Source organism: Rhipicephalus microplus, chromosome 6, assembly GCF_043290135.1.
Source record: "Rhipicephalus microplus isolate Deutch F79 chromosome 6, USDA_Rmic, whole genome shotgun sequence".
Taxonomy (NCBI): domain Eukaryota; kingdom Metazoa; phylum Arthropoda; class Arachnida; order Ixodida; family Ixodidae; genus Rhipicephalus; species Rhipicephalus microplus.
In genome coordinates, this window is record NC_134705.1 from 129,316,052 (window position 1) to 129,335,678 (window position 19,627).

At 47.6% G+C, this 19,627-nt stretch overlaps 2 protein-coding genes across 3 annotated transcripts in view; both read left to right on the forward strand.

The window, feature by feature from the left end:
- Positions 1-860: 860 nt before the first annotated feature.
- On the forward strand, positions 861-4,224 carry LOC142765490 (sulfotransferase ssu-1-like). 2 transcript variants are annotated; one of them, XM_075866542.1, is made up of 2 exons: positions 861-1,014; positions 3,039-4,224. In XM_075866542.1, exon 2 carries the CDS (start codon positions 3,053-3,055, stop codon positions 4,016-4,018), a length of 966 nt encoding a protein of 321 aa, XP_075722657.1. In that variant the 5' UTR covers positions 861-1,014; positions 3,039-3,052; the 3' UTR covers positions 4,019-4,224. The 2 variants fall into 2 exon arrangements, with proteins under 2 accessions (XP_075722657.1, XP_075722658.1); XM_075866543.1 differs by having other exon boundaries at positions 876-1,028.
- A 2,957-nt stretch (positions 4,225-7,181) lies between these two features.
- LOC119167382 (sulfotransferase 1C2A-like) overlaps positions 7,182-19,627 on the forward strand; it is a 29,130-nt gene continuing 16,684 nt past the window's right edge. Inside the window, exon 1 of the mRNA XM_075866551.1 lies at positions 7,182-7,334. Within this exon, the coding sequence (XP_075722666.1) occupies positions 7,264-7,334 (71 nt within the window). The 5' untranslated portion in view covers positions 7,182-7,263. The remainder of the gene's footprint in view (positions 7,335-19,627) is intronic.

The window sequence follows — 19,627 nt, forward strand, 5'->3', positions numbered from 1 at the left end:
CTGTGAGCTTGTTCCAGAATTACGGTATGAAAATACCATATGGTATTACGCTACCGCTCCTTCTCTCCCGGTCGTGTTGTTTTTGCCAGTGAAAGTATTCAAAAGCCACGGACACTTTTTCTAAAAAAAAAATTACTGCAGGGTGGTCAAGCCTCATTGTTGCCCGTGGGCGTACGCATTATTAAAAAAGAACCCGCCTTTCAAGGGACGCACTGCTACTGAAAATGGCAGTGGCCGCTTAAGCACAATGAGCGGGAAAGGGAGAGCGCTTTAGGAAGTCCCTGAGGTGCGTAATTACATGCCGCACTATTTGTTTCTTATTTCTTCTAGCAGCCTTTTCTTTTGAAGCAATCCTCAACGCTTTCAGTGTTTCAGTACTCACTTACGATATTTACCTACCACATTGCCCTAACTTGCTCAGGGACTCCAACTTTGAAAGTGTTTGGGGAAAACTCGCTCAGTCTAATGGTGAAATACGCTTCGCACCTCTCTTCCGTCGTTCCTTTCATTCATGCCTTAACGCAACGGTGAAACTTGGATACACACTCAAGCACATTCGCCCGACTTTTTCGTTCGAGCACAAACTAGCTCGCGGCGGTTGGCAGGTGAATGTTACGCGGTTTTGTCTCTACATCGCTTTCGAAGTCCGTCACACGTGGGAGAGAAAGCACGATTTCTCTGCTTACTTTCAGATGAGACCGTGCAGGAGAGTGGGAAAAACTTATGGAAGTATGCCTCACCACTCGCACTCTAAGTCAACGTTGAAAATAGAGCTCGGAGTGCGCGGTAAATCCGCCCCATATCTATACATTAGGCCTCTTATATTGTGCCCAGGCATGCCTTCTACGATAACGCCTGCTTATCGGCATCGAAAACAGCAGTCAGCACACTGCCTTGTGCGTCGTAGAGGGATCCTTCTTGAGGATTGTTCGACTCAAACGGGAAGGTTCTCTGTATGCCCGAAGCTCATAATTTGAAGCAGTGAAAGAACTGAAGCTTTCGACATCGGTTCAGGTAATTTTGGCTATGTACGCACTTGCTCTGTTAATTTGGATTTTTTTCATCATTGTTTTCTTTCTTCAAAAAGGGGTGATTTAGCGATCACAGCTAGTTTGGTTACTTCTATCCATAATAAGGAAGCTCACGCAGTAAATTAGACTGAAATGTCATAGTGTGGATACAGCAACCCTGTCGATGGTACCGCACCCTAAGGAATGAGAAGGGAAGATGTACATTGTACTGCGCTCCATTGTGCCGCGCGCCTGTTCATTCGCACCTGTCATGCTGCCCCCAAGGTGAACAGGTTCATGAAAGCACTGGAAAGATTGACGTGAGACGTATTGAAAAGTCACCACTAGCGGTTTACCGCAATCTTTGAGAAAAACATGGTCATTTGTCAGCATGAATGGTGTCATAAGGGCAGGCAAACTTACTTCACTCTTGTTAGCCATATATATATATATATATATATATATATATATATATATATATATATATATATATATATATATATATATATATATATATATATATATATATATATATATATATATATATATATATATATATGGATAGATAGATAGATAAAGGAAATAAATGTATACTTAAGGGCTCGTTTTCTCGTGTTTTCGACACAATGTTATTGAGATTGATCGACAATAATGCCAAGGACAGTAAAGGGGAAGCTATCAGACCGAATTGTAATGTAAATTTGAAGAAAAAAATGTGGGTGAAAAGATGACTTGCCATGAGCAGGAACCAAGCCTGCGACCTTCGAATAACGCGTTCGATGCTCTACCACTGAAATACCACGGCGGCTATTGCACCAGCCACTTTATTGGGTATATATGTGAGTTTTAAACGTGGAAGTGCCAGTCAGCGTCACTAGTAGCCATGGCGGCGAGTGTGGCACACTCTTCATGAGCCTGTTTGGCGTCACGTAGCACGTAAACCTATTACAATCTGGCAGCTGACCAATAGTCCTTCGTATACAACCTAATGCCACCAATTCAGTCGCTACAAAACCGTCGTTAATGACTAAAAAAATTGTATACTTAGGGCTCATTTTTTTCGTGTTTTGACACAATAGTAATGAGACTAGCAGATTATAACGACAGAAAGTATAGGGGGAGCTATCAAACCGAATTATATTGTAAATGTGAAGAAAGAAAAGTGGGTGAAAAGATAACTTGCCGTGGGTAAGGACTAATCCTGCGACCTTCGAATAACGCGACGATGGTTCGCATGAAGGCGTCAACTTTTCCTATTTTTGACATTCTCACCAGAGTGCGTGCTGATTTGATGGGTGAATGAAAACAACTATATTGAAAGTCCAGTGATGCTTAACAGGCGGGGCTCAGGTCTCCCAAAAGGGGGATTCGGGACCTTACCTCATCGCCTCCTCTCTGGCCCACTGGTCTGCTTACCCTTGCGTCTAGAAGTTGGACTAACTCACAGCGTGAGTCACTTCGACGCAAGAGCTGTTGCAACAGGGAATTCACACATGTGTCAGAGTGTAGCTTCAGTTACGGGACACAATTTTTAAATAGAACAATTTCCAAATAGAAAGTCTGCCTCATTCGCATCATACTATAAGAAAGGTGTGCCTGTGCAGCTGTGGCTGAATTACTGCTTGGCATTGTTCAAACTTGGTAGGCGAGGTTTAACGATTCTCCTCTCGCATTTCGTTCTTTGTCACAGTGCTCAACATACTACATAGTTTCGCTTGAAGGCCCCCTTTTCACTACTACATTTTCCTTTCTACTAACGGCTTCCAGTGCCTTAGTGGCACGATTTTTCGGTGATTTCTACTACAAATAGTAAGCTACTTGTGTCGTATGCACGTAACGATTTAATTTTTCTTATCATCCAACAGTACTATGCTTTAAAATATTATTGAGCCCATTTTTTTCCCCACAGCTTGCAGCCTCTTGTCTCATTCTGAATGGAATCTGATTGGTTTTCTAGAAAGATCACTAGGAGTTTTTTTTAAGTTACAACAATTTCATAAGCATATTTGTTTTTTTTTGTACATGCAGCTCAAGCACCGAGAATGGTGTGGAAGACGCGCTTTTATGAGCAATATCACGAAGTTGACGGCTTCTACCTGAGCAAGGCGTTCCCGGTCGAATGCGTCCGTTCAGCTCTTCGCTACCAGGCGCAACCGGGTGACCTATTTATCGTCAGCTACCCAAAGTGTGGCACAACATGGATGCAGCACATTGTCTATAACATCATAAACGACCACCCACCACCAAATAACATGCTGCTCGCCTTTACAGAGATGCCTTTTCTAGAACTGCAAGGGGCCGAGTCTGTCTCGGACATGAAGAAACCGGGTGTAATAAAGACGCACATGCCCTTTCAGTTCCAGCCTTACTCGAAAGAAGCCAAGTACATTTACGTAGCGAGAAACCCCTACGATTGCTGCGTTTCTTACTTCTACCACACCAGAAACATTCCCGATTACAAATTTCAAGACGGCACGTTCGATCAGTTCTTCGAAATGTTTCTGGAAGGGAAGGTTGACTTCGGCGACTACTTCGATCATTTGCTGTCTTGGTACGAACACTGCGACGATCCCAACGTCTTCTTTGTTACCTACGAGCAGCTGAAGAAGGACGCCAAGACATCGGTTTTGAAGATTGCCGAATTTATCGGGGAACAGTACGGCCAAAAACTGCGAAATGACAAAAGCCGGTTCGAGAGCGTCCTGACAAACATAACAGTCGAAAGCATGAAGGAAAGTGTGAACGAATCCATGCAGACTTCGATGAGGACACTCGAGGCCGCCCTCGGTGGGAAAGTGCCCAAGTGGATCGTTCTTATGAAAGGAACAGCAGGTGCTGAGTCTTGTGAAAAGCCTATGTCTGGTGATTTCGTTCGCAAAGGCATCGTCGGCGATTGGCAGAATCACTTTTCGGAAGAGCAGGTAAAACGACTTCAGAAGAAGATTCACGAGAAGACCCGAGGAAGTGACGTGATGAAATTGTGGAAGGACACAGACATTCCACACTAACTCTTTATTACTGTTTCATACTTGGTCATCCTGGATTAGTTGGAACTCGTGTGGCTGAGCTGATTTATGCACGTTAAGCATCGTGTAAGTAAGCGCACTCGTGCTCCGTGAGATCACCTATATTAGAGAAATGGCCATGCGAGATGTATGGTGAGTAAACAACAGCATGGTGAAACAATAAAAGTGACACGCAAATATATATACAATTCCACAGACTTATTGTTTCTTATTCTGTTAACTACTTTGACGAAAGTTCTCAGCAGAAAATAACGTTTTGTTCCAATCAATGAACCTAAGTACAGTCATGCTACTACTACAAAGTGACCGCACAAAAAGATACTGTGGCGCACTCACACCTCCTCGCAAGTCCCTTATCTACCTCACTTTCAGTGAGTGCATATGTTTCTAAGCCAATACGGTTAGGAAAAAATGAATGCTAGATGCATTTTCTGGTGGAGTAAATCTTTGGTCAGCCGTAGAAGTCAAGTAGTTAACTATGGTGTTCAATTGCTGAGCTGAAGGTCGCTGGCTCTCACGGCCATTGAAATCTGATGAAGGCGAAATTGTAGTTGTTCAATCACTGTGAGATGTTAGTTCACGTTAAATAACGTGAGACGGCCGCCATTTACGGAGCGAATTCCGACGGCGTCTCCAACACTCGTCACAAATATTCACCTAATTGTTTCCGAATAAAGATATTGAAATATATGGGCTATAAGCCTAAAGCACTGATACACTAGTAGATTTGTCTTTATTAGCAGGATATTTTGAGAATTATTTTGCAAGAACTCGACAAACGTATTAGAGAATATAGATACAGAAATATAAATACAGCAAAACAAATACTTGGAATATTTTTTTGGAGAATGCTGAGACTGGAGTATTAATTTGGTACAGTATCAAATTGTAAACAATGATTTACCGCATTGAAACTTTCACGTCAAGCATATCACTGGAACCACCAAAGAACACCGCTGAATTAGGAAATAGTATACATTTATTCTAGACCCAACATCTATATTGCCGAGACGATTGTAGCGTTAACAGGACTTGAACAACCGAAGCTTCTCCGATAAACAGCAGTTTAGAGGTCACTACGCTTTCAACACAAGAATCGAGAAGTGGCTTGCCGTGGGACGAATAAGTTTCTGCTGTGGCACTGGCCTTGAAAGACTGCAACATTCGTCGCCATAGCATGGCAGTATTGCCTCCGCGATACTGTGAACGTGCCCGGTGGCATGCTTTTGCTTGGCTAAGCAGAAAAAAAAATTACACCATTTGCCACTAAAGCTAGCCATGTGTGAATACGAAGCAGTGGAGAGATGGTTGGCGCGAGCGAGAGATGGTGTACTTTATTGAGAGCTTGTGCTGGGGCTAACGCTAACACTGCCGGCGGCGTTGACGCTGGCGTGCATCGCCGCGTTGCGCAGGAGAGAATGGGGCACGCACACGCCGCCATTTTATATTGTGTAACTACCGTGGTGGTTGCAGCGGAGTAACCAGCTTCCGCCCTATCTGTCCTTCGCGGCACTCCGTAGAGGAGAGGGTTCCCAAAGGAGAGAGAGAGAGGGGAGCATAGGAGAGAGATAGGAGTAGCGGAAGTGAATAGGCTGTGGGAGTGTGGACGCCGTGTGATGGAAGGAATGACGGCCGGGTACAGCCCTCGTCATAAGCTGCTTTGGCACCTAAATGTATGCCGCCTTTAGAAACAGGTAAGTTCATATCGACAACAAAAGCACTGACATGTCGGGTCCTGCACAGTATTGCGATATGATCGATAGACGTCTGAGATACCACGGCATTTTTCTTATGTGCCTCTATGCATAAGTGCACATACTAAAAAGGACCGCACCAGACATAACCAGACAGTATACACTGTGCGCAAGTGCGCAAAGCCACGTTTACACTTCTTTTGAACTTTGATGCCACGTATGGAAAAATCTGCACTTAACGAAGGTCAAACGACCTTTACAAGGAATGAGTGATTTAGATAGACCTTATACAAAATATCCATAAGAGGTCGAGTAGGAGCCATTCCGCCCCTTAAGTCAACATGTGGGTTTCCACCCAGGATGTTGCTGGCAGCCGAAGGCTTGTAGCGATGTCCACGGCCCCCTGGAGCGCCTGTCAGCGCTGCTTGTAGCCGTTGCTCTTGAGGACTTCCTGCCGAGCCTCTTGGGTGTTTAGCTGCACTGCTCTGTGGGAAGGGCTCAGCCAGAGCATGTGTTCGACGTTGCAGAAAAGATGGTTGCAAAGCGAGCGTGCGGGTGGTTCCTTGAGGTCGACTGTGTGTAACGTGGATGGTGTTATGTACGTGCGTGTTTGCAGTTTTCTTTGATTTGGAGCTTGTGCTTTGTTAAGTTTTGGGTGCGGTGCTTGGAAGGTGTGTCTTTGCACCAGGTAGTATGATGTGGTTTCGTGCAATGTGAGTGCTTGGTCGTGCTGTGTGAGTGCTACACATACTTTTCGATACGCTCAAAGTATGTGCAGTTCGCCAGAAAACTAATTCTTATTTATTACAGCAAGTATGCTATAAGTACGCTTCATAAATGACGAGTGTCCCACATGCTAGAGCCAGCTCTCAACTCTACAACATCAGTGCTCACTTGAACGCACCCCAAATAATGTACGCACAAAGCATCGCTGCACACACTGCCCTAGCACTCTCTATACTGTGATGGTTGGTGACGGACAAAACCGTTTCTTTCTACGCCGGGGGCAAAAGTGCCGCTCGGCTGTACAAGAGAATACTGCTTCGGTTCCGGGTCACGGCTACTTCATTTCAATAGGCGAAATGCAGCCGACATCTGTGTGCTTGGTCATTGATCCCGTTTAAAGAACCCCTAATGGTGCAGATTAGATTCGTGCAATGACCCACTCCGGTGTACCTGATATCCATATCACTGTTTTCGCACGCGACTCCTGATTGCTTAATGTTAGTAGCCTCCCAGGAACTTGCTTCCCAAAGCATTTAAGGCGACAATGGGAAACATGCAACAATACCGAATTGTAGAAAAATAATCAAGAGCGCTCTTTGTGCGACAAGAAAGGCGGACGTGTGGACGCCCCTGTACTTGATCTGTCATTTCAACGCAGTGGTGTTCGTGGCGCTTATGACGCCATCAAGACTTGAGATAACATGCGGGCGCACAACAATTGATACATGGTATTAGCAGCAGGCAACGGTAGAAATCTCGACACACTGTTACGAACCGTTCCTGTTGCACACTGAAGAGCGGACTAAAATGTTGTCCCTAGAACATCGTGTGCCAGCGTTTGCGACTCGCCAAGCCCCAACGCCTCCAACCAAACTCAGGTAACTGTGCAAGTGCCCTGATGCTTTTTTGCACTAACCCACATTAGTGGATATTTCGGTGTTTTGCTGTGCAAAAACCACGACGCTACTATGAGTGATATTGTGGCAGGGCTCTCACAATCGAGGTTAACTACCGCAATTTCTTCTCCGTCTGCGTGAATTCTCTGGGGTTTTTATTTTGTCATCCACACTGAAGTGTTACCATCACTGCGACTAAGGTGTGCTCAAAATTATCGAACACGAATTCTGGGTCCGCATTCCTGATTTCGATTAGTTTTAGTTAGGGCCTCGCCATCACAACTAGAACAGTTGTTTCGAACTTAGTCGTGTGAAAGGTAATAAGTGCCAGAAAAAAAAAGTATTAAATTTTGGTGACGAAGGACGCTTTTCTGTGATTTGTGAGATTTTAGAAGTTGGAGTGCTACCTTATAAAAAACAAAGAGCTTCCCAATCACTTATATATTCCCCTCAAATAGCAAGTGATAGAGAATCTGATGAGTTCATTTTCTTTTTTACTTGTTTAAAAATTTGAAAGAACAAAATCACAGACATGGCAAACTACACGCAATGTCTTTAATTCAGGAATTGAATGCTTCAGACAACTTAAACTGAGGGTAATGAATCTCGGTAAGTATAAATTTTGAATTTTCTTTTTTGAAGAAATAAGTTGCAAGGTTTTATCGCGCTTTCTTTTACTTCTTGACGGTGACAAAACCAGAATGGTTTACCGGAAGCGTCAAAGTATTAAAGTATTCTTCTGAATAGGAAAGAAGTGTACATTTAGTGGCTTCTTTTTTTTCGTTAGGCAGAATAATAACAAGAACTAACAGACCATGATGCCGATGACAGTACTACAGGGGATGTTATTAGAAGTAATTACAGTGCAAATGTGAAGAAGGAAAAGTGGACGAAATGATTACTTATAGCCGGCAAGTACCGAACTTTCGAATAACACGTCTGATTCTCTGGCACTAAGCTTCGGCGGCGTTCGTCCGCATGTTAGTTTCATAAAGTAGATAAGTGCATTAAACATGGCAGCTTGACTCAGCGCCACCAGTTGCCACTACAGTGATTGTGGAACATCCTTATTTGACTGCCGGCGTCACGTCTCACGTGATTTCATTACGAACTGGCAGCTGACGAATAATCCCTCGCATACTTCCTGAAGACATCAAGTCGCCCAGAACGAGACCTTATCTATCAATGAAGGAAATAATTGTACGTCTGTCTCAGCTGTTTTTTTTTTCAGTGGAATAAGTACTGTGATTAGGACGTTCAACATTGTTTTCTTGTGAGCACGGAAAGCTTATAAATCGCGAAATCGGCTCAAAATTGTCTTTCTCCATCATAATTTATAGATTTATTATCAGGCAAACAAAGTTTATTTTCACAAATCCAACTTTGTAAATATTGTTCTGGCTTTAATGCACAGGTCTATAGTATATTTCATCCCAATCGGGAATGGGTACCCTCACCTTGTCTTCAATCTGATATTTGATATCTAAACGGGGTCTTTCGAGAAATGTGTCCAATATTATTGAAAAATTACAGAATGATGTATGTACGTGCGACCTGTCGCGTTCTCTTTACTTTGGCAGAAGGAATCTTCAGACGAGAACAATCGTTAATTGCGTCAGTAGTTATGGCGTTTATAACGATAAGGTTTTACCTGTGAAAATAAGCGGCCAAGTTAAATGGGCAGTCAAGTCTTTCTTGCGAATCCTTCCTAGTCTCGTACTTGGTAATCAGCGCTGAGTGATGAAATCTGGCTACTTAAGCAGGCGAAACCGAAACCAATGATCTAAACAGCGCATGTACCATTCACATCCAAACCACTTTCAAGGACGACCCTGTCGCCCATGCATTGGGGGTGGAGGATAAGCAAGCTTCGATAAATGGCGATGCAAAAAAAGTTCCCAGATTAACGTTTGATAATGAATCATCGTCATCGAGCGCATTCTAGAAGTGGTCGGTAGATGTTGGGGTTGTAGTGTAAGTTTCGGTTTGCCGGACAAATTAGCCAGATCGCATGACTCTGCGCTGGATATATACATATATATATATATATATATATATATATATATATATATATATATATATTGTAAGGACGAGAAATAAGAGACAACGCCTTTGCTGCAGGCCGGCTGTTCTTATTCTGCTTCGTCTTCCTCGGCTTCCTCCTAGCATGCGAGTCTGTGCCAGAGAGAGTTCCAGTTTCGGTTTTCGTCATTACACTCGGCCATGACTGCTAGCGCGCAAAGGGCAATTTTCTCTGGAGGGCGGCACTGGGAGTGCCGTGGTAGTCTGTCATGTGCACGCCTCGAGCTGTCCTGTGGAACTGTCCTGTACTCTGGTGGACGACCCTGGCTGTGTCGAGGTGGTCGCTGCAGGTCGCGTCCGCGCGGCAAGTTAATGTAGTCACCTGGAGAATGTAAACCCAGCAGGTGATACTGGCTGGTGCGGAGTGATCGCATTGGTGGCGGACCATCGCGATGACTACCCCTTCGCTGCTTGGATGACATTGCAGGGACACCAGTATGCAGTACTGCGGCCCACACTGAGCGGGGACGCCTGCGTTGTTCAGAGCGAGGGAAGGTACGATGGGCTATATCGATAGATATCAGCGACATCGCTGTGTAGACTTTGCGCGTAGACTTGCGACGCAAGTCGTGCTCTAGCGTCTTCGCTGATGCACTGCTGGTCGAAGTGGAGGTTTTTGCCAATCCGTCACGTGCGTTCATGTCGACATGGCCAGTTGCCTCGCCATCCGGAGCAACCGTGAACTGCACCGGAATGACTTCGATGGCATCCTCCTCAGGTGGAGTAGGCACTTGTGGCTCGTTAGGGGAGACGGCATTTGGCAAGTTACGAGCGTCCACGCACTCGGCCAATGACGGCAAAGGTGGCAGGGGATGGTGCGGCTCCTTACTATGGGTCAAACTGGCCGTTGTGACGTGTGCTTGGTCTCCGGCTGGTTGTGAAAGAGCCGCCGTCGTCACGCAGCAGGTCAATGGATCCAGGCCATTTGGGGCTGACCAGCTTGGAGGCTGGCTCACTGGCTTCTGTGCTTTATAGGCGGTCCTAAGTTGGGTCAAGGGTAATTGTGTGTCAGGTGTCGACGCGGAGTCAGAGATCTGCCCGGAGGAGTACACCGTCCAGCTTGTCTCGATGATTGCCGCAGGGTACTCTGGGAAGCTGTCCGGGGAGGGGGCACGCGGCACAGCTGTAGGGGGGCGCGGCGCCTCGTGAGGTTGATCTCCGAGGTAGGGCAGGTTGGCAGAGGGTGCAGCTGCCTCGTCGTTGTGCTTCTCAATAGCCCCTTGCTCGGTAGTGGCGAGGGTAGAATGAGAGGTAGCAGTGAGGTCAGACTCAATTCTTCCAAACGCAGCAATGAGCTTGGCGCTCCAGTCCGCCCAGGACTGCTGCCGCACGCCTTCGTACCTGTGCCACGCAGCAGCAGGATTTTGAAGGCGGTCTAAGGCCACGCACCACTTCTGATTGTCGCTCCATCCCTTGCGAGCTCCGAGAGCATTGATGGTAGCCACCCAATCGACGGCATCGTCCTGGAAGCCGCGAAACTCGGGTAGCTCGGAGGCAGCCGGTGGTGGTGTCACGGCAGGCGAAGCTCCAGAAAATAGCGACGCCACACAGCCAAGTTGGTGTGAAAGAGCCGCGAGAGTATACTGGAGCTTGCTGCGGCTCTCGGGGGAAGTTGTTGAATGGTCTTGCGAGGCGGCCGCGGCCAACGCCTCATCGATAATGTGAAGTCCCGGCAAGGCAGCAGGGAATATCGCAGAACTCGACGCTGTCAGGGCGCCGACCTCGAGGCGGAGTCGCGCAATGGTGCGCGAAAGCTCGGTGGCACTCTCGGGCGGCCCACATGCGGAGCCAGTGGGGACGTGTTCCCCGATCAGCGTACTCACTGCTGTGGTACCCTCGGCCGAGGGAGCTTGAACAGCACCCCTGAGCGGCTGAGGTGCCGATGAAGCACTGAGCAGGACGTTGTCGCAGTGGGAAGCGTGAACGGCATTCCCGGTCAACGACAGGCCATGTACTGTCGTGGTGGGGCCGGGGCAAGCCTGCCCAGGAGCCATCGAGAAGGCCTGGACGCCGTCCCCGAATGGCGGCACAGGTGCTCCCGGCTGCAGGAGGGCTGTCGGCTCCATTATCGAGGAAGCGTGAACAGCGTTTTTACGATGAGAGAACCACGCTGCCGATGATCCACGAGGGTACGGACAGGTGGCTTGTGCCGCAGGGTTCACTTGTCGACCTGTGCTCACGGCACAATCCGTGGCGAAGGACGCGTAGACGGTGTCCCTTTTCATGAAGAAATACCGGTGATGGGTATACTAAAGCCGCCGAGGAGGCCTTGGCGCCATCCCCGAACGGTGGTGGCAGTGGCGGCAGGTGAACAGCTGCTGAGGAGGCCTTGACGCCGTCCCCAAGCGACGCTTACCGCATCTGCACGTCGGCGGGCGTCCTGGATGACGAAGCCGGGACGTATGACGTCTTCTTCATCGACTGCGCCATTGTAAGGACGAGAAATAAGACACAACGCCTTTGCTGCAGGCCGGCTGTTCTTATTCTGCTTCGTCTTCGTCCTCCTAGCATGCGAGTCTGTGCCAGAGAGAGTTCCAGTTTCGGTTTTCGTCATTACAATATATATATATATATATATATATATATATATATATATATATATATATATATATATATATATATATATATATATATATTGCCACCTACTTCTAGTAGTGGGTCGTATGCCAAGGTGAAGGCACACACCACGAAGAAGAAAGAAGTGCGCGTGAACCCCCGCTCTAGAAAAGAAGCCCAACCGACGCGCTTGGTTAGAGCCATGTTGCTCGGACATCAATAGACTTTGTCGACACCCCCTGGAGCGACGTGACAATTGGTGGAGGTGCGGGGTAGCCCCTCACGGATGTTTCAGACCCCTCCTGGAAGCAGCACCACAAGCCCAGTGCGAGTTCACACTCCCGTTCATCGGACAAGCCGCAGGATCAGGGGATTGCCACCCGAAGCTGACCCTACAGTTCGCAGCAGTATGATGAGCACGTCCTTTCAAACCACTTTAACAGGAACGGGAAACCCTCCGGTGACTCGGTACACCCTCGAAAGTCGACAGGTTCCGACACCGTTTCATGGCACTGAGCTCGAAGACGTCGAGGACTGGTTGGTCGACTTCGAACGCGTGGCTGCTTTGAACGACTGGAACGACGCGGCCAAACTACGGCGTGTGTACTTCTATTTGGAGGATGGAGCACGTACCTGGTACATGAATCACGAGGAACAGATGACATCGTGGCCCGAATTCCGCCACCGGCTGTTGGACACTTACAGAAGTGCTGATCGCCACGAACGAGCGGAGCGAGCGATCCAGGCCCGCATCCAGATGCCAAACGAAACTGTCACGACCTATGTGGAAGATATGACGCGCTTGTTCCGACGGGCCGATCCAAATATGACAGAAGAAAAGAAGTTGCGTCACCTGATGCGGGGAGTTAAGGAGCAGCTTTTTGCTGGCCTTGTACGGAGCCCTCCGAGCACGGTCGCCGAGTTTTTGTCTGAAGCCGTCACGATGGAAAAGATGCTTCAGCATCGATCCACCCTGTATGAGCGGCAAGTGAACACGTCCGCTGCTCAAGTTCTCACGACTTTTGGGAACAACACCGAGTGTCTGCGCGACCTTATCCGCTCTATAGTACGCGAGGAGCTGCAAAAGGCTGCCACACCACCACTACCTACGGTGAGTTCTATTGCAAGTATCGTCAAGGACGAGCTGCATCATGCCCTGCGTGACCCTGTGAGTCTGGATAATGCCACACCGGCCCCGGCTGACTACCACCGTGCGACTTATGCGGAAGCCTTGAAGCGCCCAGCTTCCTCTTCCCCGCTGTTTGTTCAGGCACCTCCTACAGTTTCACTTCAGTCGGCGCAGCCTCTACGGTACTACGAGAACACACGCGCGCCCCCACCCCTCGTTTACGCCAACCCTGTGCATCTTGCGGAACAACCAGCACACTACCTTGACGACAGACGTGCTTCGCCTCGGAAATCTGATGTTTGGCGCACTCCTGATCGCCGACCTTTGTGCTTCCACTGCGGGGAAGCGGACCATTTGTACCGCCAGTGTCCATACCGGCGCCTCGGGCTGCGCGGCTTTTCAGTATATTCAGCGCCTCCTCGGTATGGCCAGCGACCCCGGGACATTGAGGATTACCTGGCTCAACAGCGTATGCCACCGCCTTCTGGACGGCAGCCGCGCTCACCGTCGCCGAGGCGCTTTTCATCTTCGCCACAGCGCCATGCTGGCGCACGGTCCCCCAGTCCCCGCCGGGAAAACTAACACAAGCGACCCTTGGAGGCGAGGTCGCTGGCAGTCGACGTGCTGAAGACCTCCGATCAACGCTAACAGTAAAGGGTGTGGATTCGACTGAGCGATATGTGCGGCTTTCTCTGGATATACCGGTGCTGATAGACGGCTATGCAGTAGGTGCTTTAGTTGATACCGGGGCTGACTATTCTATACTAAGCGGGAAAATGACCAGACTACTAAAGAAGGTAATCACGCCCTGGCATGGCTCTGTGATTCGAACGGCTGGTGGCCACACCGTCTCTCCGCTTGGAACCTGCACGAGTAGAGTTCGGGTCTGCGGCTATACTTTTGTAGCAATTTTCCTTGTGCTCCGTGAATGTTCACGCGACGTTATTCTTGGTGTTGACTTCCTGCAGGAGTATGGAGCTGTCATTGACATTCAAGAGAATCGCATCACCTTCTCAGCCGACCGAGCAATCGACAAGCAGGACGACCAACAACGTGCCGACATTCTTCGTGTTTCTGCTGAAAGTATAACGCTTCCTCCAAGAGCCAGTGTTATTGTCGACGTCACATGCTGTGGATTGCAAAATGGTGAAGCGATTGCAGAAAGTAATTTTGAACACCTGCTGACTCAAGGTGTTTGTGTGGCTAGGAGTATCATACAGCTACGTGATGGCCGATCTCAACTGCTCGTTACAAATTTCAGCAACGAACACCGACACCTTTTCCGTGGCACTTCGTTAGCGTTTGCAGATGAATTAGGTACTGTTCCCATCTGCTTCTCGTCGGACGCAGTGGAGGCCGCCGATACGTCTTTAAGCAATATCGATATTAATTCTAACCTCACACCAGAAAACCAGACAGCACTGCGAAAACTCTTGCTTGAATTCAAGTCACGCTTCGCTGCTTCCTCTAAGGTGCGCCAGACTTCGATCACTAGGCACAGAATCATCACTTACGACGACGCCCGCCCAGTACACCAACAGCCTTACCGTGTGTCAGCGAAGGAACGAGAAGCCATTCGTACGCAAGTTCGAGAAATGCTTGACGACGGCATCATCGAGCTTTCCAACAGTGCGTGGTCCTCTCCGGTCGTCCTAGTCAAGAAGAAAGACGGAACGCTACGTTTTCGCGTCGATTACCGCAAGCTGAACAGCGTGACTAAAAAGGACGTGTACCCGCTGCCACGCACCGACGACTCGTTAGACAGATTACGCCGCGCCCACTATTTTTCCTCTTTGGATTTAAAAAGCGGGTACTGGCAGATCGAGGTTGACGAGCGAGATCGCGAGAAAACGGCCTTTGTTACCCCTGATGGCCTGTATGAATTTCGAGTCCTTCCTTTTGGTTTGTGCTCAGCGCCCGCAACCTTCCAGCGAATGATGGACACTGTGCTTACTGGTCTGAAGTGGCAAACTTGTCTCGTATACCTTGATGATGTTGTCGCTTTTTCTGAAACCTTCCAGCAACATCTTCATCGCCTCAGGAGTGTGCTACAGGCTATTCAATCAGCAGATCTTACACTCAAACCGCAGAAGTGTCACTTTGGTTATGAAGAGCTCAAATTCCTTGGCCATGTAGTCAATGCGAAAGAAGTCCGACCCGACCCCGACAAACTTGCCGCTGTAGCCGCGTTTCCGCATCCTACAGACAAAAAGACTGTTCGGCGCTTTCTGGGCTTGTGCCCCTACTATCGACGATTTATTAGAGGGTTTTCGAAGATAGCGGAACCCTTCACTCGCCTTACACGCGACGACACACCGTTTGTATGGGCTACCGAACAACAGGCTGCTTTTGCCGAGCTACGACAGCGGATGCAGTCAGCCCCTGTTCTTGCGCATTTTGACGATGATGCTGACACAGAGGTGCACACTGACGCCAGTAACATCGGCCTCGGCGCAGTGCTCGTCCAGCATCAGCACGGCAAAGAACGAGTCATTGCCTATGCCAGCCGCTCACTGTCCCATACCGAGCTGAATTACACGACCACAGAGAAAGAGTGTCTCGCAGTAGCGTGGGCGATCACCAAGTTTCGCCCGTACCTCTATGGTCGTCCATTTAAAGTGGTGACGGACCACCATGCCCTCTGCTGGTTGGTAAACATTCGTGATCCCTCTAGACGACTGGCCCGATGGAGCTTGCGTCTACAGGAATTTGATGTTACCATCGTATATAAGTCTGGACGGAAGCATGAAGACGCTGATACGCTGTCGCGTGCACCCATACCTTTAGTCAATCAAGAAGAAGACGACGATGACGGTTTCCTGGGCGCCCTTAGCTCATCTGACTTGAGCAGACGCCAGCGAGAGGATGAAGAGATTCGACCGCTCATCGACTATCTGGAGGGTCATAGCGCCGTTATACCTCGACATCTATTTCGTGTCATGACGTCTTTCTGCCTCCGAGGTAATGTCCTTTACAAAAAAAAAACGCCCGTTCTACGAGCCGCGCTTACCTCCTCGTCGTTCCGAAGGACATGCGGGACGAGATCCTCTCCGCGTGCCATGACGAGCCCACATCTGGTCATCTAGGTTACTCGCGAACGCTCGCCAGAGTAAGTGAGGCGTACTACTGGCCCGGACTTTCAGCAAGCGTGAAGCAGTACGTTAAAAGCTGTCGGGAATGCCAGCGTCGAAAGTCGCCACCAAGCAAGTCGGCTGGATTACTTCATCCAATTGATCCACCCCACAAGCCATTTGACCAAGTCGGCATGGACATTCTCGGCCCATTTCCTTTATCGTCCGACGGCAACAAATGGGTCATTGTTGCAACTGACTATTTGACCCGCTATGCTGAGACACAGGCGATACCACGGGCCACGGCTTCTGAGGTAGCACAGTTCTTCATGTGCCACATTGTTCTGCGCCACGGTGCTCCAGCTACAGTGATAACCGACAGAGGAACAGCGTTCACTGCACAGCTTATTGATGAAGTTTTTCGTCTAAGTAACACTAGGCATCGAACGACGACTGCTTACCATCCGCAGAGCAATGGCTTAACCGAGCGACTAAATAAGACAGTCACAAATATGATCTCCATGTACATCGACGTCCAACACAAAACATGGGATCGCATTTTGCCTTATGTGACGTTCGCTTATAACACCGCCGTTCAAGAAACAACCCGATTTACACCGTTTCGCCTTCTCTACGGCCACGAAGTTCATACGATGCTGGATGCGATGCTTCCTTATGAAGGCGCTGATCGATTAACAACTGACGCAGAAGAATTTGCAGAGCGTGCCGAGGAAACTCGCCAGCTCGCCCGGCTACACATTGGTCAGCAGCAACAGGTCGATGCACGACGTTACAATATGCGTCACAATGACGTATCTTACAATCCGGGAGACCAAGTTTGGGTTTGGACCCCTGTTCGACGCCGTGGCCTCTCCGAAAAGTTGCTCAGCAGATACTTCGGTCCGTATAACGTAATACGCCGCGTGAGCGACGTAAACTACGAAGTGGTTCCGGACGCTACGTCGTCACGATGGGCACAACGAAAACAACCGACCTCTGACATAGCTCACGTGGTGCGCCTGAAGCCCTATTTTGCGCGTTCCTAAAAGACCACTTTTCCTGTGTTTTTTTTATTTGTGCTCTGACAATTACTTCATCATTGGTGAACTTATCGCGTCTAACATTTGATTATTGGTGCCCTTTTTCATTGTTTAACCCACTTTGTTTTGGTTTTTTTTTTCAATAACTTTACAGCATCGGGACGATGCTCTTTCTTTTTTTTTTGTTGAGGAGGAATATTGCCACCTACTTCTAGTAGTGGGTCGTATGCCAAGGTGAAGGCACACACCACGAAGAACAAAGAAGTGCGCGTGAACCCCCGCTCTAGAAAAGAAGCTCAACCGACGCGCTTGGTTGGAGCCATGTTGCTCGGACATCAATAGACCTTGTCGACACCCCCTGGAGCGACGTCACAATATATATATATATATATATATATATATATATATATATATATATATATATATATATATATATATATATATATATATATATATATATATATATATATATAAATATATATATATATATATATATATACGAACGCATTCGTATTTTTTCCGGAAAGTCCCGACTTTTGATTCAGGGTTCGAAGTCCCGCGCCGTCCGTTTCAGGTTGGCTACATGTCCCAGATTTGGATCGGACCATCCAGTTAGAAATTTTCATGCGATCTAACGCACGCCATACAAAGCATGTACATGATGCTACAGAACACGAATCTCGCCCTGATCGCATGCACTAAACAACGCTGCGGCAGCTAGCGGAGGCTGTGAAAGGCCATGGACACTGCAGCTGAGCTATTGCGCGAAGTGCTACAATATTTAGGAGTACAACCTTCAGCAATAAAAAAGTGCTGCGAGTTGAGCGTAGCCAGGTAACATATCATGACACCCCAAGTACAAAGAAAGAATCGATGTCTCGAAGAAGTCGCGATATGAAAACTGATTTCGCTGGCTTCCTGCGTTAGTATACGGACTGCCCTACCCTCAACGCTCCACCTTGCCTTTCTTCACTAATACTGATAACCCCATTCAGATGGCGTTAAAAGTTACTCTCTCTTCACATTGTACTCTTGAATTTATATACCATTGCCATCGTCTTGTCTACTCGTCATGGCCAGCATCCTGTCAAAAGATTTCATCGTTTATGCATATCCGCTTTACTACAAGCACATCAGCAGATTTCGTAGCAACTCTCCTATTGTGTCGTATTGTATGGTACTGTTCATAATGTTTGTTTTTCTTTACGCGCTTAAAATTTGGTACTTAATTAAACAACGTTTTCCGGAGATGTCAGAAAAAGCAAGAGAAGGTCATGGAAACATGAGACTTCAGACGTGAATAACAATTCAGCAAAATGTTGGTACTATCATGTTTTAACTAGGTAAGTTGAAGGCTTCCAGCTCGCGATATTGAAGCTATTTATACTATTTGCTACAATATCAATATTGAGGTGTGGGATCCATGGTAGTTTTCAATCTCAAGCTCAGTTTTGTTGAGAAAAAATAAGCAATTATTATAAAACGCCAGGTCTGCGTGGAAGGCGCAGCACAGTCACAGCAAAAGCTAGGAGAGCGGCCTTTATTCAGTGCGTTTTCTAAACACTCCTTTTATAAGTTGTGCAAGCACACTTGTGGGTACCCACTACGGCAATAATAATAATATTTTTACCGTAGTAGACCGAAACTCGCTATGGTATTTTTGTTATTATTCTCAGAAGCATTGTATCCGCTAAACACTTGCAAGGAATTTCATGCCACTTGCAAACACATGCAACACTTGCTAAGAATTGCTAAAGGAATTGCTAAACAATTGCAAGGAATTTTGTGCCAACGTTGACGAGGAATGATACCTGAAGGAGGTATGTGCCACAGTTAATGTATGGTGCAAAACAAGCTTTTGTAGTAAGTTGGAGCATAGATCGACCTGCTCATTACGCTACTCGCATTGTGTGATACCTCGTTGTTATTTTGACGTTCTAAAACGCTTCACTCATATTATATTATATCACTAATATTAACGCGATTCCCTTACCGACATCAAGCCGGCCTAAGGCAAGTTTGCGAAGAAGCCCCAAACATCGGCGTAGCTTGGTGGTAGCATACTGGGCCGGCACGCAGCAAGCCCAGGTTTAAGTCCCACTGTGTCCGTGGTACTAGGTTTTTTTTTCTGTTTTCGTGCAAAGTGGTTACGGACACCGGTGGCGGCGGCGGCGGACAACTATACGACGCAGCGTGGTACCCGAGTTTTGATGTCATAACAGCTTTTGCTCTAAAGATACCTGGGCCGTTAGCCTACATTGTTTAGTGTATCCTCCACTCCAGCGTACATAACAGATTAACAGAACATATACAGGGCATCCCAATTATTGCGCAGCTCGAATGAAAAAAAAAAAACGAGTGGCGTTAAGCGATAGTGCATATTGTTGAAAGTGTACT

Coding starts and splice junctions, on each gene's coding strand:
- LOC142765490 (XM_075866542.1), top strand. CDS start 3,053: ATGGTGTGGAAGACGCGCTTTTATGAGCAATATCACGAAGTTGACGGC.